Genomic DNA, 24,231 nt, shown 5'->3' with positions numbered 1-24,231 from the left:
TTTCCACTCCTGGCACATTTGTCTGCCAACGAGATTTCCGTTAATTGAACCAAAATTAAAGGAGCCCCGGCACACGGCTCCACATAAGGGCTGCTACCGCGATAAGCCAGACTCAGGGCCGTGATATAATACTGGATTCAGCAACATTCCTTCTGGCCTCTTGTAAAGTGAGACACATTTTCTGACTGGATCTCCAGAGGATAGCCATGAAAACGAAACACTGTTTTCAGGACCGCAACAGGATTATCGGCTGTGGCCCTTTTGAACAGGAGCAGGTGGCATGCACCCAAGTATCAAACGTTTAAAATGAATTTATGACCACGTTTACCTATTAAAAACAACAGCTGCGTATTCAGGGTATTGATATGTACATGGGGCGGGTTGCTAATCCGACTAGGGTGGAGTCAAATCTTAATGCTAGACCCTCATTGCTTAATGTGTTACATTCTAACCAACAGATTGGAGAAATTACTTACCTGATAATTTCGTGTTCCTTAGTGTAAACAGATGGACTCAAGACCAATGGGTATAGTGTACTCCTGATAGCAGTTGGAGACGGATCAGATTTCAATCTGACGTCAGCCCTAGTACATATACCCCTGCAGGAAGGGTATATCCTTCTCCTCGAAAAGCAATTGTGGATATATGTATAACTGAATAATTTGAATAACTTGATCAATTTGAACTGGTTGAATTGGTTATAGCTGGAGACCACCAGTGCCCTCAACCAAGAAATGTCAACACCTGGTAGGATGGGTGTCCTAGCTGGAGGAAAGTATGGCTTACCCATGAATCACTCACTCTCGGGGAGGTCATTCAAGGATTCCATGAATAACGGCAGCCATGGGTGGGATGCTAAGTCCATCTGTCTACACTAAGGAAAATGAAATTATCAGGTAAGTAATTTCTCCATTTCTTAGCGTGTAGCGGATGGACTCAGGACCAATGGGATGTATAGAAGCTACTCCTGAACCGGGTGGGAGGTTGCCCGTGGCCCACTTAGTACTGCTCTTGCAAATGCTGTGTCTTCTCGAACCGGAACATCCAAGTGGTAAAACCTAGAGAAGGTGTGGATGGAGGACCATGTCGCCGCCTGACAGATCTCAGCGGGTGACAGCATCTTGGTTTCCGCCCAGGACACTGCCTGGGCTCTAGTGGAATGGGCCTTGACTTGTAAAGGCAATGGCTTGCCTGCTTCTATGTAGGCTGCCTTGATGACTTCTTTGATCCAGCGGGCTATGGTTGCTCGCGAGGCCGCTTCCCCTTGCTTCTTCCCACTGTGAAGGACAAATAGATGGTCCGTCTTTCGTACGGTTCCGACCTTTCCACGTATCGGACTAGGAGTCTGCCGACGTTGAGGTGGCGTAGACTGCGAGACTCTTCCGAATTCTTATGCTCATCTGGCAATAGTAGCAAGATGGTTTGGTTGAGATGGAAGTGAGAAACCACTTTGGGGAGGAAGGACGGGACCATGCATAACTGGATGGTTCCCGGGGCGAGTCTGAGGAACAGCTCCTTGCAGGACAGTGCTTGTAGCTCGGAGATACGACGGGCCGAACAGACTGCCACCAGGAAGGCTGTCTTCAGTGTTAATAGTCGGAGAGACAGGCCGCGAAGAGGTCTGAAGGAGGCTCCTGCTAAAAAATATAGGATCAGGTTGAGGTTCCAAAGAGGCACCGGCCACTTTAGGGGTGATCAGATCTGCTAGACTCCTTTCAGAAAGTGGGAGACATCCGGGTGAGAGGCTATACTGCCGCTCTTGGTTCCGTAGCATGACAATGCGGCTACCTGTACCTTGATGGAGTTGAGACACAATCCTTTCTGTAGTCCATTCTGCAGGAATTCCAAAGTTGCAGGAATTTTGACTGAGCGTGGAACGATGTCGCGGTCCTCACACCAGGCTTCGAATACTCTCCAAATCCTTATGTATGTTAGGGATGTGGAGAACTTGCGTGCTCGGAGCAGGGTGTCAATTACTTCCCCTGAGTATCTGCTCTTTCTCAGGGGAGTCCTCTCAATGGCCAGACCGTAAGAGAATCGAGCTGGATCCTCGTGGAGGATCGGTCCTTGTTGGAGCAGGTCTCTATGTGGAGGTAGCGGGAGGGGGATCCCTGACAACAGCCTTTGCATGACTGCATACCACGGTCTTCTTGGCCAGTCCGGGGCCACTAGACGTACTGGTCCCCTGTGGTGTTCTATCTTGTGGATGATTGCGCCCAATAGGGGCCACAGTGGGAAGGTGTATAATAGAGTTTCCTGTGGCCAGGTATGTACCAGGGTATCAATTCCCTGGGACTGGGGTTCCCGCCTGCTGCTGAAGAAGCTGGGCACTTGGGCGTTGGACCGGTTTGCCAGGAGGTCCATGGTTAGTGTTCTCCAGCGGTTTACTATCAATTGGAATGCTGTTGTCGACAGCCTCCATTTCCTGGGTCTAGACTTTCTCTACTGAGGTAATCCGCAGCGACGTTGTCTTTCCCCGCGATGTGGACGGCAGAGATCTCTTGAAGGTTTGCTTCCGCCCATGACATTAGGGGGTCTATTTCCAGAGACACCTGTTGGCTTCTGGTTCCTCCCTGACAGTTGATGTAGGCCACTGTTGTGGCGTTGTCCGACATTACTCTGACTGATTTGTCTTGGAGTCTGTGACCGAACCGTAGGCAGGCTAATCTGACTGCCCGGGCTTCTAGGCGATTGATGTTCTATCCAGACTCTTTTTTTGTTCCATTGCCCCTGGGCGGTTAGCTCCTGGCAGTGTGCTCCCCATCCTCGTAGGCTGGCATCCGTGGTGAGCAGGATCCAGGTTGGTGAAGATAGGCCATCTGAGACGCTAGGTCCGGCGTACTGTTCGAGAAGCTGGAACCCGGTACCGGCTGGGGATGACCATGGGCTGAATCCCCCAGGGCCTCCTCGCACTGTATATACAGGGCCGTGGCCTCCTCATGCTGTGCAGCTCTAATGTGGCATGTTGGGCAAAGGCCCTGAGCCTTGAGCTTCTTTTCCGGTGGTGCCATGACTTGTGCGTGTAAAATACATTTGTGCGCTCCAGTGCGTCGGAGTTGTGCGCGTAGGTTTGGTACATGCTCAGGGAGATGTGCGTGTTGTCCGCACAGATCGAAGTTATGCGCCCGGCACAGTAAGCGCGCGACTATGCACGTCGCTCGTGCGCACAAGGTATTTGTGTGCATGGCTCGCGACGGCAGACAGGGCAGCGAACAGATTAAAATGGTGTCGGCGACCATGCGGATAATATGGCGACCACCTCGGAGGGTCTCCACGTGGGAGGACCCTCGGATCTGACTGGGGTCTAGCCCTGCTAGGGCGGATCAACCTGGTGGCACTGGTCCCGGCTGGCGACCTGTGCGACTCCTCGAGCTTCAGAGACCGTAGACTTTAAATAGATTTCTACCTTACCTTATCTCGGCGCTTCCCAGTCTCGTTCCAGGCGGTCGCCGGCTGCGGGGGGAGAGGGAAAATACCTTCACCACCGCACCGAAGTTTCACCCGCTGCCTCTCAGTCTCACCTGATGTCGGGGGCTAGGTCCCCGCCGAGGGTCGGCCGCCAGACCGAAGCTTACCTCCGAAGGATCGAGGAAATCACCTCGGGAATTCTCAACTGGGGGAGGGACCCAATGGGTGTCACCACAGGACAGCGGGGCTCGTCTGTAGAGGTAAGAATTCTTCTTCTTTTTGTTTTCTTTGCTAAATTACTCTAATGCTATGCTAGCGTGCATAAGAGTCCCGAACTGCTATGGAGACGGAAAATACTGAAGAGCTGCACTTCCTGCAGGGGTATATGTACTAGGGCTGACATCAGATTGAAATCTGATCCTCTCCAACTGCTATCAGGAGTACACTATACCCATTGGTCCTGAGTCCATCTGCTACACACTAGGAAATAAACCATTACCACCACCACCCCCCACCCTGGACATCGTTCCTACAGGGTCACTCTGGGAAGGACAGAAGGTGTTGGGCATGCTTTTCCTTGCCAACGTCCAACTGGATAAAGGGCGAGATCTTGGCCTTGGGTCCTGGATGAAACTGCATCGACACTGCTTGAAGGCCACACCACATCTGTATACCTTCCTGTTCATCGCTTGGAAGCAGCAGAATGAAGCCCCTTGTCAAAGGACTCTTATTTGGACTGGGCTCTCTTATTGTCTTAGGGATTTTAGGTACCTTATTATTCCATTTCACATGCTTAGTTTTTGAAACTTATACTCAGTACACATGCTATGATCATAACGGGTATATCTACCACCGAGCTAGACGTTCCACATCCTCCCCTAATTTGATTTTGCAGTCTGCCCTTTCCTTTCTCAAAATCTCAAAGTACTCTAATCCCCATTTGCTGTGCCACTGAATGCCATGGGCAGTTGGAGAACCTTACCCGTTAACGTCAAATCAGCCCTTTGCTATGGCCAATTGCACATTTCATGCGCCCCTGCCTCCTTTCTGTGTCCTCTTGCTCATCCCATCTCAAGCCCAAATGCATGCCACGTTATCTGCCGCCCCCCCTGTTGCTTGTACTGTTTGTGTGTATAAACCTAAACCAGAAAAACATGTTCCTAATACCTTGGTTATGTCTGTGGGTACCACTAATATTCCTTGTAATGTAACCATTACCTTGCGTGAGTTCACTTCCTCCCTGACTGCTTTCGGTAACAATTTTACTCTACCTCACCCCAGTGAGTCAGAGAACCAGATGGCATATGAGGGTGCAGCTGACAATATTTCAATCATTAGTCAGTCAGCCCCCTTTGAACTGACCGATGATGCTGCTGACCCCTCGCCCCGTAATGACTCCTCTTGCCTTGTGGCATTGGCATCTCAGGAGGAACACATTGCTCTGATGTATAGGGTGGTAGCCATTGTCTTTAATACTACTAAGCATACACCAACTCCAGTGTATTTTTCATGCTGCCCGGAGATTGTCTGTTCCACCCTTCCCGTTTTTTTGGTGGGGCAAGTATACCTGCCGATATCGGCCTTCCCACACAAACCTCGACGTTCTAAATGCTCTCCTGATCTTTTTGGCCCTTCCTTGGCTATAGACCAACAGTACATGCAGGCTGCCCTGAATTTCTTGCCTATTACAGTGGAAAAGTGACACCATCTGATGGGTGCTGCATGGTTTCCTTATTCTAATATATATTCTGTTGGTCGCTTGTCCACAGCAGTATTGCATCTACAGACCGTGGTAGAGGTTATAAAAAATGTGACCCAGGATAGTCTGCGGTCCTTAGCATTACTTGGCAGTTTGCTATGGATAACCACTTGGCCCTATACTTTTTATTAGCTGAAAAATAGGGAATTTGTCAAGTGATCCAGGACGAATTGGAGGCCCAATGTTGCACCAAAATTATTGATCGTACCCCACAGGTTTTGAACAGCTCCAAATGGCTCCTGGAGAATTAAAATCTTCCCCCTGGCTGGGCTAAAGAACCAGTAGAACTCTGTCAAGTCCTGGGTTAAATGTACACTGTGGTGCCTGTGTCGGCTTTAGGGCTCATTTTATATGCTTTCTGTGTTATCATACATTTCTTTACTTGTGTCATTACTTATCTGCTTCACCATACTGATGTTCAGATGCAGGCCTGTTATCAATAAGAATTACCCTGTTTACCTTTGTATGTCTACATTGTTCCAAAGAGATGCAGGTGGAGTGTGAAGGTCGCTGAGAGGGAGAGGTGAAAGCGGATATGAAGATTAATTGTATGGTTTAGGGAAACGGTAGTCGAACAATGTAGACATGATACTGCTTCACGACACTTTTATAGTTACAGCCATATTGGTGCCAGAAGTATACATGATAAGGCACATGCAGTAGCACCTCTATGAAGGCAGAGGGGCGATGAATCAAGTCTTGTGTAGATGAAAAACGAAACATAGGACTGACATGAAATTATTTGCATGGATTTTTTTTTTTTTTTACTTACTGGAAGTAAATGTACTGACAATTGGTAATCTCAGAGATTTCAGTCTTCTGAAATGGACACTTATTTTGCTGGCAAGCCCTTGACATTGCTAGGACTCATAAACCTTGGCCACAAGACTGTGCTATTTAAGAAGACCTTTAAGATTTGTCCATAGGTCCATTGAGTCAAGCAGCGGCCAGTCTGGCTCATTATTTATTTAGGAACACTTATGGATCACCTTAAATCTCTCAAAGCAATGTACAATAAACAGAACTGGACCTCAAACAACAAACCAGAACTATTGAAAGAACCAAAAAGCAAGAGATAGAACCAGGAACAAACATTATAACGACTAGATGATGGTGACAGTGACAGAGGGAGAGGCCACCTAAGTTCTGGAGCTTTTTATTTCTATTTTCAGATATTTGATTGTCAAACCCTGTCAGGCCGCCGCAAGAAGAGAATATAATAGTTGAGGTGGCTAGATGCTTTCCCGGTGAAAGGGATTGCTGGTGGTGAAGAAAGAAGAGACTAATTTTATAAGAAAGGTTCATAGCTAGAAGACTGGTGTTACTCTATGATCAGATTGAGGACTGGATAGGCAGATCAAGGGTTCGAGAATGGTGTTATAGTGGATCGGATCCACAGGTAGGTCTGGTTGAAGGTGGGACAGCATGATTCAAGGTGAATTAGGATGTACCCAACAATACCCAAAGAACAGATCCAATGCTTGCTGCTCACAGCTGGCTAATTATTGCTTATGGACTTTTCCTACACAAAATTTGTCTAAACTCCTTTCAAACCAAACTACGCTACATTCCTTGACCATATCTTCCAGCAACAAGTTCCACAGCTTGTACATCAAGAGAAAAACTACTTACTCCAATTGGTTTTAAATTGCTACCTACTAGTTTCATTGAGTGCTCACAAGTGCTAATTATTATTTGAAAGGATATATAACCTGTATGATTGCATGTAAGAATCCATGATTTTTTTTTTTACCTGCCGATGCACCCGGTACAAAGAGCTCCTGGCTCTCAGAGAATGAGTCCGATCTCTGGAGGCTAGAGTGGCAGACAGAGAGGTACATTGATGAGACCTTCAGGGACATAATAGCCAAGCCCCAAATCCAGTCTGGCAACTCTGGTGCTGCCTTGGATCAGAAAGGTCTCCTGGTTGGAGAGCATCACTCTGGTGTAGCAGGAAGATATCCTGCTCTCCAGGTCATGCGTTCTCCTCCCCAGACAAATCTCCCAGGGCTACTGCCCACGAGGGAAGGGTTAGGTCAGCCTCAAAGTTGGTGATTCAATTATTAGAAATGTTAGATAGGTGGGTGGCAGGACTGCCTGGTAACCTGCCTGCTTGGTACGAAGGTGGCGGACCTCACACATCACCTAGATAGGATTATAGATAGTGCTAGGGAGGAGCAGGCTGTCGTGGTATATGTGGGCACCAATGACATAAGAAAATGTAGGAGGTTCTGGAAGCCAAATTTAGGAAGAAAGCTGAAATTCAGAACCTTCAGAGTGGCATTTTCTGAAATGCTCCCTGTTCCACATGCAGGATCCAAAAGGCAGGCTGAATGCATGGAAGAGACAATGGTGCAGGGAAGAGGGATTCAGTTTCGTAAGGAACTGGGCAACCTTTTGGGGAAGGAGAAGACTTTTCCCAAAAGGATGGGCTCCACTTTAACCAGAATGAAACCAGGTTGCTGGCACTAACTTTTAAAAAGGAGAAAGAGCAACTTTTAAACTAGAACAAGGGGGAAAGCCAACAGTTGCTCAGCAGTACATGGTTCGGAGGGAGGTATCTTCAAAGGATGCCCTAACTCTCCGGTTTCATGGATATCTCAACAGAGAGGTTTCAATAAAAGCAAACATAGTCCATGTGCCTATAAGTAAAGAATCACTTGAGCTAAAGAATTCAAAATTATCCATATCAACTGAAAAGAAGATTGTTAATAAAAACAAAACACACACTTTGAAATGTCTGTATGCCAATGCCAGAAGTCTAAGAAGTAAGATGGGATAGAGTGTACAGCAGTAAATGAGATGGACATAATTGGCATCTCAGAGACCTAGTGTAAGGAGGATAACCAATGGGACAGTGCTAAATCAGGGTACAAATTATAGCGCAATGATAGGGAGGATCAACTTGGTGGGGGTGTGGCGCTTTATGTCCTGGAGGGTATAGAGTCCAACAGGATAAAGATCATACAAGAGACTAACTGCACTGTAGAATCTATATGGGTAGAAATCCCATGCGTGTTGGCAAGAGTAAATTGATAGGAGAATACTACTGGCCAAAATGATGAGACGGACGATGAAATGCTAAGAGAAATCAGGAAAGCTAACCAATTTGGCAGTGCAGTAATAATGGGAGATTTCAATTACCCCAATATTGACTGGGTAAATGTAACATCAGGACATGCTAGAGACAAAGTTCCTGGATGTAATAAATGAATGCTTCATGGAGCAATTGGTTCAGTAATCGATGAGAGGGCGCTATTTTAGATCTAATTCTTAATGGAACGCAGGATTTGGTAAGAGAGCTAACAGTTATGGGGCCACTTGGCAATCATGATCATAACATGATCAAATTTGAACTAATGACTGGAAGGGGGACAACATGTAAATCTACAGCTCTAACACTACATTTTCAAAAGGGAAACTTTGATAAAATGAGGAAAATAATTAGAAAAAAACTGAAAAGGTGCAGCTGCAAAGAGGTGTACAACAGGCATGGACATTATTTAAAAATACCATCTTAGAAGTGCAACCCAGATGCATTAAGAAAGGTGGAAGGCCAAACGATTATCAGCATGGGTAAAAGATGAGGTGAAAGAGGCTATTTTAGCCAAAAAAAGCATCCTTCAAAAATTGGAAGAAGGATCCATCTGAAGAAAATAGGAAAAAGCATAAGTATTGTTAAGCTAAATGTACAACATGGATAAGACAGACTAAGATAGAATTTGAAATGAAGTTGGCCGTAGAGGCAAAACCTCATAATAAAAATGTTTATATATATCAGAAGCAGGAAACATGCGAGTGAGTTGATTGGATTGTTAAATGACCGAGGGTTTAAAGGGGCTCTTAGGGAAGATAAGGCCATTGCGGAAAGACTAAATGAATTCTAAATGATTTTCAAGGGTGATGATTCGGATGAACTGAAATCACTGTGAACCTGGAAGATGTAGTAGGCCAGATTGACAAACTAAAGAGTAGCAAATCACCTGGACCGGGTGGTATACACCCTAGGGCTCTGAAAGAACTCAAAAATGAAATTTCAGATTAATAAAATGTGTAACCTATCATTAAAATCATCCATTGTACCTGAAGACTGGAGAGTGACCAATGTAAGTAACTCCAATATTTAAAAAGGACTCCAGGGTGATCCAGGAAACTAGAGACCGGCGAGTCTGACTTCAGTGCCGAGAAAAATAGTGAAAACTATTCTAAAGATCAAAATCACAGAACATATAGAAAGCCATGGATTAATGGAACACAGCCAGCATGGTATTTCCCAAGGGAAGTCTTGCCTCACAAATCTGCTAAATTTTTTTGAAGGGGTTAATAAACATGTAGATAAAGGTGAACCCATAGATGTAGTATATTTGGATTTTCAGAAGGCATTTTACAAAGTCCCTCATGAGAGGCTTTAATCAAGTTGACTTAGGAAATAGCCACTATTACTGGCATCAGTAGCATGGGATCTACTTAGTGTCTGAATACTTGCATCCTGGATTGGCCACTGTTGGAAACAGGATGCTGGGTTTGACTGACTCAGGTATGACAACTTCTTATGTTCTTAACCCTATTTATCTGTTCCACACCACTCATGACTTTATAAACCTCTATCATATCTGTTCTCATTTGTCTCTTTTTCCAAGCAGAACTCTTATGTGTGTAGCCTTACTTCATAAGTAAGCAGTTCCATCCCCTTTATTATTTTTGCTGTCCTTCTCCTTTTTCTGTCTTAAGATAGATTGACCAGAATTGCACGCAGTTCAGTAATATGATATTCCGTTGTAGTCTTCATCCCTTTTCGTATCATTTCTAACATTCTATTTGCGTTTGTTGATCGCTGCCGCAGCACACTTAATATTTCACCATACTGCCCACAAATGACACCACCCTTTTCCTGGGTGGTGACTCCTAATACAGACCCCAGCTCTGAGTATCTATGGTTAGAGAAAAATAGTCCCATGTGCATCACTTTCCACGTTACATTTCATCTGCCACATTGATGCCCACTTCACCTATAGTTCCTCACAATCGGGACAATACAGTAAAAGTTGCAGAGCACCTGCTCTCCCGGCGCGCGCACAGGCCACACTTCTGTGTGCGCGATTTAGTATCGGCTCGCATGCAAATGAGGGCCCACGGTAAAAAGAGGTGCTAGGGACACTAGCGCGTCCCTAGCGCCTCTTTTTTGAGAGGAGCGGCGGCTGTCAGCGAGATTGACAGCCGAGACGCTCAATTTTGCCAGCGTCTGTTCTAAAACCCACTGACAGCCACGGGTTTGGAAACCGGATGCCGGCAAAATTGAGCGTCCGGTTTCCAACCTGCGGGCTGATTTTACTTTTTTTTTTTTTTTTTTAATTATTTTTTACTTTTGGGACCTCAGACTTAATATCGCCATGATATTAAGTCGGAGGGTGTACAGAAAAGCAGTTTTTACTGCTTTTCTGTACACTTTCCCGATGCCAGCAGAAATTAACGCCTACCTTTGGGCAGGCGTTAATTTCTGAATCGCGCGGGAATAACTAACAGGGCCATCAACATGCATTTGCATGTTGCGGACGCTATTAGTTTCAGGGCGGGGGGGGGGGGGGGTTGTTGGACGCATGTTTTTGACGCGTTATTACCCCTTACTGAATAAGGGGTAAAGCTAGTGCGTCGAAAACATGCATCCAAATGCGGGTTAATAGTGCGCTCCGCCAGAGTGCACTGTACTGTATCGGCCTGAATGTAATCATGTTTTAATAGCTTTGAATAATTTTCAGTCATGGACAGATTCCACCACCTCACTACTGCCTTTTCCATCTCATTTAGGTAAAATGTCCCAGAAGAGAACCCTGGGCCACTCCACCAATGTCCACTTGTAAAAACTGGCCACTTAATCCTACTTTCCCTTTCCTCTCTTTTTAATCAGTTACCAACCCACAATAGGGCATGGCCTCGTATCCTGCGACTTTATGGAGGCTTTGATCAAACACAGTGAGGATTTTTTTTTTGTGTGTTCTAAAATTGAAAATTTGAGTTTTTGGCGCCGACACAAACAGCAGCACTGCTGAAGGAGCAAGGAAGGCAGGTGGCAGAGGGCGGGAAGCGAAGCGCACTGACTGAAAGGAGCGCGAGCATGATTTTGGCGCCTGTCACCCTCCCTCGCCCACCAGCGTTCTAGCTCTGGCTCAAGCTGAGGATGGGCACGAGCCCCTCGTTCTGTCCCACTGGAGAAGAGATGGGGGAAGAAGGAAGAGGGGGGAAACCAGTGCGCGAGCAGAAACTCGTTCATTGCCTCGCGCTATTATACAAACAGGCGCGCGCGCTCCTAGCCTGCCCCCCCCCCTCCTCACCACGTCCCGCGCCAACCTTCTCCCTGCCTCCCCAAGTCAAAGCATTCCTGTGGTGCGCGCACGCTTCTCTCTCTCTATGCTCACGTGCAGCCTGCGGGCGGGCAAGGCCCCCCCCTCCTCCTCCTCCCTCTTTCACACAGACGCCGCGACGTCCGCTCCCCCGGGTACGGCGGCACGTACGGCACGGAGCGCTGGCCGCGGCCGGACAGGGAGGAGGCTGCAGGCGAGGGCCTAGTCACCGCTGCTTCACTGACTGACCGAGGCGCGGGTGCTCATGGGGGAAGAGAGGGAGAAAGACGATTCCCGGGATGTCTGGCTGCCCAATACTCGTACTTGTGCTGGTGTCCCGTCCTCCCTCACACTCCTTACCGTAAGCAGCGGGCGAGTCCGGGCTTCCAAGGTGGGGGATGGGAGGGGGAAAGGGGGAGGTTGGGGATTACAGAGCAGGCGCAGTGACGTCCTCCCAGCTCCTGCGCTTCCGGCTGCCTGTGCACACGCCTTAAAGCTGCGGCTCCCCACCCCACTTGTTCTTTAAGTGCACCCCGGTACCTGTGGGGACGGAGCAGGTTTCTGGGGCCGGGCTCGGATCTGCCTTTGTCCCGTTGGTTTTTCCTGGAACGATAAGGATTTTAGACTATGGGATGCCAACATGAGTAAAAAAAAAAGAAACGCTTTTCATGCTGACCTGCATAAAGGGGCCGATTTAGCACAAGTTTAAAACTTGTGATCTTAGCTACTGTACATTTGAACATCTTTCATATACATTCATAATTCAGTTATCTTAAAAATATATAGAGAATTATTTTGTAGTAAGAGTACCTGTCATATTCACTCACCTTTTATGATAACAGCGAAAACCGCATTGGATGAGGATTGTGGTAACGTAGAATTCTTGCTCTATTTTTTTTTTTGTGATTTTCTAGCCTATGTCCCCAAATCAGCTCCCCAGCATGGTCGCTGGTTTGTGAGAAACATTTTTACTAACTATTTTAGGTTTCTTTTATTTATTTATTTTTACAGGCAGCCCAACTCTTACTAACTGTCTTAAAAATGTTTTTGTGGAGGAGAGGGAAGTGAGAGTGTAAGCTCCACTAGACTCTCCCTGGTCTCCTGACCCTGACTATCGCTGTCTTGTCTGTCTGTAGCGCCATCCTCAGACACCCCTTTCCTTCCCCACTTCTCCACCCTGCATTGAAGGACAGCGTTGGCAACTTTATCTCCACTGGAGGGAGTTAGAAGAGAGATAGCCAGGGTTGCCAACCACCAGTGAATTTACTGGCAGCCGGAAGATACTCATGGGCCTTAAGGTTACCCCTTGCCCTTAACAGAAGGCATGGGGGTAACTTGCATGGGGAGGCAGTTACTATCCTTAACAGACGGCATGGGGGTAACCTGCATAGAGCAGCAGTTACTACTTTACAGAAAGCATGTGTATAATTGCACAGAGCAGCGGTTACTACTGTGATGGGGGTCTCAGCCCATCACTAATTTTTTCCACAAACTATATTTTCCTAAGCTGGGGCAATGGTAGGAGTGTTAGTTTTAGTATTCCTCCCATTGCTTAAACCCCACTTTATTGGGAAAGAGTCTTCTGAGGGGTTTATAGGCCCTAGGAGCATGCCAGTGAGTCAGAGGGTTGGGTGCAGCTGAAGGAGCTACTGGAAAGCAGCTAAAGATTCCACCCAGGTTTTGGAGCATCTGAGAGGGTTAATGTATTGAAAAGAAGATCTTTCCCAGGATCCCAACATAGAAGGAGAATAGTGAGAGATCACTCCCTGATCTTGAGCAAAGATATAGGGGAGCTACAGATCCCCCCTGTATCTTATGCAGGGGGTGGAAGGAGAAGATTTTTGCTATTGAAGATGGTTAGTGTTTGGGTACTTGCCAGGTTCTTATGGCCTGGTTTGGCCTCTGATGGCCTCTTGATGGACCCTTGGTCTGACCCAGCATGGCAATTTTTTTATGTTCTTATGGTTTGTATTTTTCAGATCCGAAGGGAAAGGTTGCCTCCCTGAAGATTGAAATTCAATACCTTTTTGCCCAAGTGTCCTCAAGCAAGGGTGGAGAGGATTTTCAGGGACTTTGGAGAAGAAAAAATCCAGAGTCTCAACTTTGGATAACTGGATTACGGTTTAAGGTCTTGGGAAGGTTGGAATCCCTTTTTGATATTTTTGGATTGGAGATGTTTTCCAACACATCTACTGGTGCTAGAGGCCACATCTTAATTGTCCCACCCCACTGGTGAGGATTTGTTGGCTAAGGATGACAGTGCAAAAGGTAAGAAAGGAGTGGAAGAACTTTAGAATGGATAAGGACGCTACTGTTTTTCCTCATTTTAATCTTCTGATGTTTTGGGATATTTTTATTTATTTCTGCATGCACATGCGCGCCGGATTTTAATATCCACGTGCGCATGTGGGGGTGGGTGACCAGTTGCGTGTGTAGGGAAGAATTTTAGAAAAATACACGCGGTGACGTGATCGGCACATTCCCAGTTCCCCCCCCCCCCCCCAGTCCAATTCAGTCCAATACAAGGTTTTGTCCATTATCCACAATACTTCCTCATCTTGGCACTGTTACTTCGAATATACAAACCAGCGAGACAGCTAAGATCCTTCTCAAAAAATCTCTTGGCTATACCATCTGTCAGTCTTGCCAGATTACATATAACACGCAATAGAGACTTTTCTGTAGCAGGCCCTATCCTGTGGAATTCACTGCCAGATTTTCTTTGTCTTATACCATCTAAACAACAATTTAAGAAATCACTAAAAACACATTTAGTTCAGAAAACTTTCAATTCTCTTGCTAGTACTGGTTCTTAATTATTGCTGTTGCTTCCATCCTGACCTTCTCACCTATTGGCACCTTTTGTATTAATTTTGTAGTAGCATTGTGTTTGTGTCATTACTGTTTTTAGTCTTATGTTTTATGCCTTTTATTGTTTTACACAAATTATGTATGTTTTAATATTGTGAACTGTTTTGATTAATTTTCAATTGTAAAAGCGGTAGCAAACACTTTTAAATAAATAAATGACATTTAGGCTGACAAAGGTCTCTTGTCAGTCCCTACTGTTAGATCGGCCAGGTTAAGCAATGTAAGAGAACGTGCTTTGTCTGTTGCAGGAACAAAGCTTTGGAACTCCCTTCCAACATACCTGAGATTGACTACAGATAAGAAACAATTTAAATCAAACTTAAAGACATGGCTATTTAAGTGTGCATTTATGGAGAATGAAAATTCAGATAAAAGCATGATGCAATAATTAAACAGCACAATACTTTTTACAATATTTTTTTTCATATTGCAAAGGCTACCAATATTTTAAATATTTTACATTAGTTTTAAATGATTGTATACATTTTATAGTTAATTTTACAGTTCTAAGTAGAAGCTTATATTATGTTCTTAACAGCTATTTATGATTTTATACTGTGTAATTTTTAGCTGTTACTCTTTTATGAACTATTGTATTTCTTGTACCCTAACTTGTAAACCGGTGTGATGGTTAGTCTGAGTCATCGGTATATAAACAACAATAAACTAAACCAAACTAAAATAGTCATGTTCTCTCCATCTGCATGCTGTAGGAGCTGTCACCATGTACTCTGATTTGCTTGGACCTGTGGCAGACATGCTAATGGGACAAATAATTAAACAATTTCTCCATGAATATGCACGCCCTTGTTTCTTTATTTTTTTTTGAGACATGGTGAGGAGATTCGAAACATGAAAGCCACTTACAATTACTCTCAAATGGCCTGGAATGTGTTCATTTTCAGTGTAACTGAGAGTGTGACGGTTTATAATTATGAATTATTTAATTTTCATATTATACAAAATATGGGATATCCCTTTTTCTATATTACTAATACAAACTCACCATCTTTGTGTGGTTGCTCTGTTAGAGCACCAACAATAGCTCTGCGCGCCTTTGAGGTGCCTTTTGAAAGGGTAAAAGCCATAGGTAGTTTCACTGAAAAAGTATTTTTCAAATATGACATCTGGTCTAAAAAAAAAAAAAAAGGACACAACAAAAAGATCTTTGCAGCAACTGTTATAGTGACCACTGTAAAAATGGTTGCCATGAAGTGTACTCAGACTCCTGTGGTCAGCATGGGCAAGAGGATCTGCTCTCTGTGCCTCTGGTCGGAGAGAGTAGATTGGGAAATTCCTTCCTGGGGTGAATTAGAAGTCAGCATAGGGTGAAATAAAAAAAAAAAAATTACTTAAGTGTTTTTCCAAGAGTTTCTACTTGTAGTAAACTAGTGTTGGTAGCCTTGTGACAATGTCAAAGGGGAATCTGGTTATTATGGAAATGATGATTGTCAGTACCTTGTGCTCTTTGCTGTATCACTCCATGTAATGAATAGGTTACTACTAATAAAAAATGGAGAAAAATTTCAGGCCTTGGAGCCATCCCTGGTTAAGCAGGCATACTTAGTTGTTTGTCATAGTTAACATTGCTGATGATCCATGTTTGGGCAAAACAGTAGTTATTTTATTCCTTTACAAAATATGAGGCCTTTGGTTGGATTAAAATGAAAGTCATGCAAAGATGACACTAAGATGATGTTAAAGACTTATTTATATTATCTTTGGACATTTCTTTTATTTATTTTTCAAACTTATATACCGTCCCTCCCCAGCGGGCTGCAGAGTGGCGAACAACAAAAGAAACAGCATGGACAATGCATCAAAAATAAGTTTGTAGCACAAAATAAAAATATAGAGCATAAATACAATGAAAACGTTAGAATAAAACTTAATAAAACCAAAGTATTATGTGCTTAAGGAAATCATTGGGTATTACAACACACAGAGGGACTCATGGGGAATAATCATCTGTCTTCAGTCATTATCACATTCATTTCCTGGCAGGTATTGACAAGCAGCATTGTGTTTTCCATGTTGATGTTTCCCTGTGTCCAGCTTGTGGAGAGTGAATAAGTACCCTGAATATGGCCCTCTCTGTACTGCTATTACACATCTTGCTGGATTCTCTCTGGATACAGACAGTTATCCCCCAGATTTTTCTCATCAGCCAGTCAGCGAATTAAGTGTTCCACTGGCTAGGGAATTTCTTATTTTGGTCCAATTAAAGGTAGTACAACCTGGATAATGTACCACTTTAGTCCACAGGAGTGTATGGAAATAAAGAGTAACCAAAAGTATATCTGTTTTTCCTAGCGTGTAGCCAGATGGACTCAGGACCAATGGGTTATGCTCCCCTGCTGTGACCACAGCTCTTCAGTATTTCTCCATCTCCAGCAGATGGATGTATCTCTCCCTATGGGGATTGCTGTACTTTTTGGAAGGAGAAATTCTACATTTAAATTGGAGAAAAAATTGAGCCCCGCTCTCCTGCAGTGATGCCTAAAGGTCCCTCCCCTAGTTGAGAATTCCTGAGGCGATTTCCGAGATCCCTCAGAAGTGTGCCTTGGTCCGGTAGCTGGTTCTCGGCGTGGGCTTTGCTGCTTAAGCAGCTGAAAGGCAGCGGGTGCAGGAAGCTGAGTGCTGCAGTGACAGCCAAAGCTCTCTTCCCCTACAGCCAGAGACAGTCTCCGTACTCAGCCAGTAAGAGCTGGAATCAAATGCAGAGGAGGGATTGGCTTGATTTAGTTCAGGGAACTTATTTTCTATTGATTCTGCAAGAGGGTGGTGGATGCCTGGAATGCCCTTCCAGAGGAGGTGATGAAGACAAAAACTGTGAAAGATTTCAAAAGGGCATGGGATAAACACTGATCCCTAAAGGCAAGGGGAATGGGAATGTAGTAAGAGGCATGGGGGTAACCTGCTGATGTGGCAGATACTATCCTTAACAAATAAGCCTTCATACTGTTGATGTGATGCCATCATTGCTTGTTGTTTCAATGGCAGGGTGAAAAGAGGAATTGGATTCAGACAACAACCAACAAGGACATTGAACTACAGTCTGGGAAAATAAATAAGCATGGGGGTAACTTGCTTGATATGGCGGTTACTGCCCTTAACCAAAAAGCCTAATACTACACTTCTGATGCAACTCCAACATTCAGCCCGATCCAGTAAAGTCCGTGGGAGAGCGGACTAACGCCCGCTCTCCCGACGCGCGCACCGGCCCCTCGCCGGTGCGCGCGATCCAGTATTTAAATTAGGCGACGCGGTGCAAACGAGGAAAAGGAGGCGCTAGGGACACTAGCGCGTCCCTAGCGCCTCCTTTTGGCCTGGAGCGGCGGCTGTCAGCGGGTTTGACAGCCGACGCTCAATTTTGCCGGCGTCGGTTCTCGAGCCCGCTGACAGCCACGGGCTCGGAAACCGGACGCCGGCAAAATTGAGCGTCCGGTTTTCGGCCCGACAGCCGCGGGCCGAATTCAAAATTTTTTTATTTTTTTTTTTACTTTTTTTTACTTTTGGGGACCTCCGACTTAATATCGCTATGATATTAAGTCGGAGGGTGCACAGAAAAGCAGTTTTTACTGCTTTTCTGTGCACTTCCCTGGCGCCGGAAGAAATTAGCGCCGACCTTTGGGCGGTGCTAATTTCTTAGAGTAAAATGTGCGGCTTGGCTGCACATTTTACTTACTGGATCGCTCGGGAATACCTAATAGGGCCATCAACATGCATTTGCATGTTGAGGGCGCTATTAGGTGCCGCGGGTGGGCCGCGTGTTTTCCTCCCCTTACTGAATAAGGGGTAAGGGAAAACACGCGTCCAGAGCAGGGTGACAGTGCGCTCCGACGGAGCACACTTTACTGGATCGACCTGATTGTTCTCTGCTTCAACGGCAGGGGGTGAAAGGACATTTAACTCAAACAGAAACCAACAAGAGCTCTGACCTTGGCAGTCTGAGTAACTGATAAGTATGGGAAACTGATAACTATGGAAGCTTGCTGAGCAGACTGGGTCATTAGGTTCTTTTCTGCCGTCACTTCTATGTTAAGTACTTCCGTGTCTGTCTTTCCTGAAGGTAAAAGAATGATTATTAACTATTCTTATGAGCTGGGTTGAGGAAGGTTATTTCCGTCCTTATTAATTGGTGATTAGACCAGGGCAGTATAGAGTGAGAAGTATTGATTAAGGTGTTTTTATCAGTGGTGAGCAATCTTTTTGTAGTATATCTGGAGGAAAACAGACCAGTCCTATGTTTAGTTGAGATTTTAGAATTACCACCTCATAGGGAGGGTTAATCTCTACTTTGTAAGGTACTAGCTTAAGTTCTTTTTTTACTATTATTAATAAGTCCCCACCTTTTTGTTTAGGTCTAGCAAAATCAAATGTATCATAGTTAGGATGAGAAATTTGGTTTAAGAGCACGTTATCTTTGTCATTCAGCCAGGTTTCAGAGATGCAAAAAAATCATGGGATTTAAATCCTCTAGCAAGTCATTAATTAGAGAAGCGTTCTGTTATGGGGGCTTCTTGTTTGGGATTCCGAAACGTGCACAGTCTGCCGCTGAGAATGCTGACAGATTGAAAGCTGTATAAGGCCTGGCCCAAGAATCACGGTTCCCACAAATGGTTTCTGTCTGTAAGTCCTGGCAATTTCCTCCCTTTTCAGATAAGAGAATCCTTTGATTTTAATCCTTCATTCCCCCTTTATTTTTAACATGTTCCCGCATTTTTATTAGGGATGCTTACAGCACATATTATGAACACTGTAGCAATGCAGTTCCTATGTGTTTGCTTTGCTAGCACACACAGTGCAATACATTTTTGCAACACTCGCACATCTTTTTTTTTTTAAATGTCAATCACAAAGAAGTACACTGCACGATAACACAACAAGGCATGCTTTCATAAGCACAGAGAGCACACCTTCCAGTCTTCCCACGGGGATCTCTGAGGGGCTGAGGTGCAACCTTCTTAACAGGAGTTAACTGGCACTAACAGTGTCTACATCTCTGGTGTCTAGGAGGGAAATTATGATTATTTGTGCTGTTTAGTCAATAACAGTTATCTGATTTTCTTGTTACTGATGCTAACGCACATATTTCTACACCAGTTGTTGAATTAACTAGGATCTCTCTTCTTAACATTTTTTGCCTTTTGAGACATCTTTGTTTATATCAAGCTCTGGACCACCAATTGGGTGCTTTTTACCTGGCTCTGAAAAGAGGAAGGAGAAAGAGACGGTAGATTGTTTTCTTAGTTCCTGGGGAAATGCATATTTCCTAAATTTCAGACTGTTTTAGAAAAACATTGTGTTGGTTCCTTACCCTTACTGTGGTAAGGGCTCACTTCCACATTGTGGAAAAATTGAGCATTATCATGAATAGGTGCCACTGTTAATTTGGGGGCTGATTTACTAAAGGCACTACTATGCATTAATGCATGATAATGCGCATTGTTAATACACTTGAGTAAATAGGCCCCATTCGCTGTAAAGTAAGCTGGGTTAAAATTGTCCATTTACATGTGGTATAGTGGCCGATTTATAGAATGACTTAGTAATTCAGTCCCTCAACAAGCTTAACACTTTTTGAATTTTAGCACAGGAAGTTTAAGTGATTGCTAAGGCTCACGTGATGAGTATTTGATAGGGCATTCAGAATTGGACTCCCAGGGTAACATGGTAACACAGTAGGTGGTGGCAACTAAAGAAAACCAATTGGCCCATCCATTCTGCTCAGTTATCCTGGTCTTCACTGCTAAGGATATATCCCAGCTGCCAGCCGTGGAAGCTTGACCGCTTGTAAGATACTGCTTCTTATCCAGGCCAATACATCTGTTGAATATATTGTTGCTGTCCCCTGAAGCCCTGAGCTGAGAACTCTTTAAGCTTTACCAAACAGGCATGTACATTTTTGGCAGCATCACTGAAAACAAAGTTGAGAAGCTAATGTTAATGGCTTTGCATGTACCTGTTTTATGATACTTGTCAAGCGCATCTTAAGCGTAGTTTTTCGTTTACTGTAAACCGATATGATATCCCTGATGAATGTCGGTATATAAAACCCATAAATAAATAATTTAAGAACTGATAATACATAACAAAAATCTCTGAGATGTAGAGATGCAAGAGCCATATTTTCCAGACCTCTTTTCAGGCTTTTGCAGTATCAAGTTAAAAAAAACAGAAAAAAAAATAGTGGAGAGAGAGATGATTTTTCAACTATCGCTTGTTTATGAAGGTGAAAGAGGGTGTGAACCTACCAGTATGGCATGTATATGCAGGTATAAGAAAGCATCACCAATTTTCGTAGAAGTAGAGCAAAGAAACTTCCAAAAAGAGAGGCAGTAATGGAAGAATCAAGCAAGATCATATAAAAGCTACAGAAGAAAGTGCTGTAAAATATTTAATAATAGGATAAAATTTAAGATTTGAATAACTGGCTGCTGCTGCTGTCTGGATCTTGGAATTTTTCAAAATGATCATTGGGCATTAGATGATTAAGCAAAATCTTTTATGCTCAGTTCAGGACGTTTGAGACGCTGTAAATGACAACCCTGTAAGCTAACTAGGGGGCCGATGCAATACAGTGCGCTCACATGAGCGTACTGTTTAATATGCTGTCGGTCACGGGTTAAATAGGCGCTAATCCACCCCCTAATGCAATATGGGGATTAGCGCCTATTTAAACCTTATCCAACGTGGAGTGAATGAGATGGCGCTCATCACATGGGGTGGTAGCTCCAAATGGATTTGTTTTGCACATACTTTTCAAGAATGAACCTCATTCCTGAGTCAGGGTATGTAGGGAGTGATCTCAGTCAAATTTACTGCTAGAGCTGTTCTTGTGCCAAAGAGAGCTTCCTTCTGGCATTCAAAGCATGTAATATGTACAAGCAACATATTGAGGTGCACTTGAAAGTTCTTTTTAATCAGGCCAGTGGTGGCCATGCTGGCTTTATTCAACATCAACTGGTCTTTGGTTCCATATGCTCATCTCTTGTTGCCCATTAGTTTTGTCGCCATGATGTTGTTATAGTCTATGTGATCATATTTTCTCTGTGCATCTACCACAGTGAATAACATGTGAATTGTAGGTAGGCAAGTTATTGGTTAATAGTTTTTGGAGACGATACTTCAATCTCCCTTTGGAGACTCGATTAATATCTTTCTTTATTAGCCATTATGGTGTTAGTTCTGGCCAGCTGATCAATTGATTTTTGATGAAGAGATGTTAAATGTTTGAACCAGAAGTTGAGTAGGCCATTAGGGTGGGCTTTTCTTAACCTGGTTTGGTGGTGTTTTAACTGCACTTATGTTCTTTTCCAGTTCCCTATAGCATTGTTCAGGTTCTGTTTTATTTAGATGTTATCATTTGTTCTCTTCATATCTCTGCAGTTTTTGTGCTTCTGCTTTTATTTTCAATCTATTACAGGAATAAACGAATTTAAGGTTTCTTTCTGTTAGTGCAGCATGTTTCAGCTTAATGCTTTGAATGTTTCTCATTATTTTTGGTGTCCTCAATCCTGTACGGTACTTGTCTGTCAGTGACACCTCTGCAAGCAGTGATTTCATTTTTTTCTCTATATGATTTTTCTTGTATGGAGTAATAAAGTAACTATTTACCTGTAATTATGAGCTAAATTAGACTACCCAGTTTGTGTTTGGAAAGCAGTATTTGAATGCCTTATAAATGCTCTTGGCTAATGAGAAAAGCTCTCTGTGGGTGTTTAGCACCAAAACATTGGGAGGAGATGGTATCTTCAATAAATATTATTCTCTTGGCGCATACTAGGAGCTGTTGGCTCCTTCCTGGGCAGTTTTCCAGCTTCGGCAGAGTGTAGAGCAGGAGCCCATGTTCCAGTAGCAGGTCTTTGATACTCAGTATGGAAACAGATAGGAGCACAGTACTGCAGTAATGTTTGCAAATTTATGGCAAAAACATATTTATGTCAGTTATTTTCTCTTCCTTATATCACTTTCAGGCAGGTTTACCTTAGTCCCTCCTAAAAAAAGCATTTACAACACTGCTGCACCCAGGACCATAGGCACAGGCAACTTAGGTACGATGCCTAAGGTGCCAAATTCTGAAAGTGGCCAAAAATTGAGATTCCCCCTGCTGTTCTCAGATTTCTGGTGTGAAAGCTCTTATGCTCTGGCTAGGGGCACCATAGTCATAAATCCAACCCTGCAACAACACTGGCAAAGGCCAAGTGACAATAGAGGGAAGGCAACTCCTTGATTTGATCCCCAAAATGAGAATTAAAAAGTGGAGAGAAAGAAGTTTACATTAATATGCACACCTGAGCGTGGTAGCAAAGCAAGAATACAAAAAGAAACTTCACTATTGTCTCAGGCAAGTCTGAAGTGTCTATGCTTGTGCAGCAGAAGGCAATTAATAGTTATGTAAGCAGGAACATATAAATGATGAAATCTACACACTAGCTCAAATGCCATAGAATATTGTTATGATTATTTGTTTTACAGAACACATTACATACCCTGTTCTATAGCTGTCTTTAGAATTTACACTTTTACATTCTTTCTCAGCCCATTTGTTTATTGTTTTTGTTGTTTCCTAAACGTTTATTAAGTGGTTCATAACAATTGAATCCTAATGAAAATAAGTGGAGATTAATGAACAGATGAAAGTTAAAGTTTTAGTTTTACTTCGGATCAAACAGAAAGCGAACACAAGTACTAGCCGGAGCCGCACTGTGAGGACTGAAATGGTGACAATGAGCTCAGCAGAGGAGGATCCCTGCCACAAACGTCAGAGCCAGTGCACTTTTAATTTACCCAAGTTTTCCCCTCGCGGCCAGAGAAGCGGGGGGGGGGGGAAGCCTGGGTCAATCACGGCCTGGGACTGGAGGTTAGTGCTGCCGTATACAGTCCTGCTGTTTTGATGGGCAGCGCGGGAGGACCAATGCGCAGGGAAGAGCCCCGGCTGCAGCGAACGGGCGCGTGCTGGGGGCGGGCCGCGGGTGGAATATTATAGCAGGAGGGCGCCGCGGCCGGCAGCGGAGGCACAGAGAGAGAGAGAGAGGATGAGAAGGGCAAAGGGGAGAGCGGCTGCGCGCTCGTGCCCTGCCCTGCTCCTGCTCCGGGCTTTGCTGGTCCTGCTGGGTCCGGCGAGCGGACAGAAGGGTGAGTGCGGCTCCGTCCCGGGAGAGGGGAGGGGAAGCTCTTCTGCCTCTGCGGTCGAGGCAACCAGCTGCGAGCGCGGTTAGCGCCCGCTGTCAACTAGCGAGAAGGCGCTGCGGAACATCTGTAGGAGCTCCGGCAGCGGCGCTGCCAGCTGTGCAGTGCGGGGAATGCGCAGGGTGCTCGCTGGCAGCTTTCTACAGTTAGGATTCAAAACAAAAAAAAGCAGTTATGGCCAAATTAGGGAATATTGGCTTTTCTTTTAAATAGAGGAAAATTAGAAAAAATAGACCGGTATTGACAGAAATAGTGTCGCAGGTTGGAAGTCACGTTTGCTTTTAAATTTGGAAAACTTTCCCACAGTTACAAAAAACTGTTTGTTTAGAATGTTATATTTTGTCATCCTTGGAATTTGACTTTTTTTTTTTAATTTCCTAGTTTTTCCTTCCCTCTTGCACAGACAAAATCGTTTAGTTCAGTGTTCCTCATGTCAGACACCATCCGCTCCTTCCACCTCATCAACTTGACAAACCCCAAAATGTCCCGTACAATAGCTTTTGAAAACAGAGCCTTCAAGTACAGATATACAGTATGTATTTATGCATACGTGCATTTTTTAATTCTAATGATTCTTTAGTTGCTTTAAGTGGTTTTGTGCACCGAAAGCAGAAAAGTGATTAGGAAAATAAGTTTGGGTAAACAGGGCGGCAGCGATTG

The 24,231-nt window shown here is 44.3% G+C and overlaps 2 protein-coding genes and 1 long non-coding RNA gene across 6 annotated transcripts in view; 2 read left to right on the top strand and 1 right to left on the bottom strand.

Annotated features, from left to right (window-relative positions):
• The window catches only part of GMEB1 (glucocorticoid modulatory element binding protein 1), a 35,181-nt gene extending 23,166 nt beyond the window's left edge, over positions 1-12,015 (bottom strand). For both annotated transcript variants that reach the window (XM_029571640.1, XM_029571642.1), the window contains exon 1: positions 11,866-12,015. The gene's annotated coding sequence lies outside the window, so the exon portion shown is untranslated. The remainder of the gene's footprint in view (positions 1-11,865) is intronic.
• On the top strand, positions 11,535-15,583 carry LOC115073320. Its single transcript, XR_003851980.1, has 3 exons — positions 11,535-11,866; positions 13,485-13,773; positions 14,625-15,583. It is a non-coding gene; the product is annotated as an uncharacterized LOC115073320 (long non-coding RNA).
• Positions 15,584-23,397: 7,814 nt separating this feature from the next.
• Positions 23,398-24,231, top strand: part of LOC115073318 (discoidin, CUB and LCCL domain-containing protein 1-like) — a 64,076-nt gene continuing 63,242 nt past the window's right edge. For all 3 annotated transcript variants that reach the window (XM_029571639.1, XM_029571638.1, XM_029571637.1), the window contains exon 1: positions 23,398-23,517. In XM_029571639.1, coding sequence (XP_029427499.1) covers positions 23,418-23,517 — 100 coding nt within the window. In that variant the 5' untranslated portion in view covers positions 23,398-23,417. The remainder of the gene's footprint in view (positions 23,518-24,231) is intronic.

Source organism: Rhinatrema bivittatum, chromosome 11 (genome assembly GCF_901001135.1).
Source record: "Rhinatrema bivittatum chromosome 11, aRhiBiv1.1, whole genome shotgun sequence".
NCBI lineage: Eukaryota > Metazoa > Chordata > Amphibia > Gymnophiona > Rhinatrematidae > Rhinatrema > Rhinatrema bivittatum.
The sequence above is the reverse complement of the archived record's forward strand: the minus strand, read 5'-3'. Positions and strand labels throughout refer to the sequence as shown.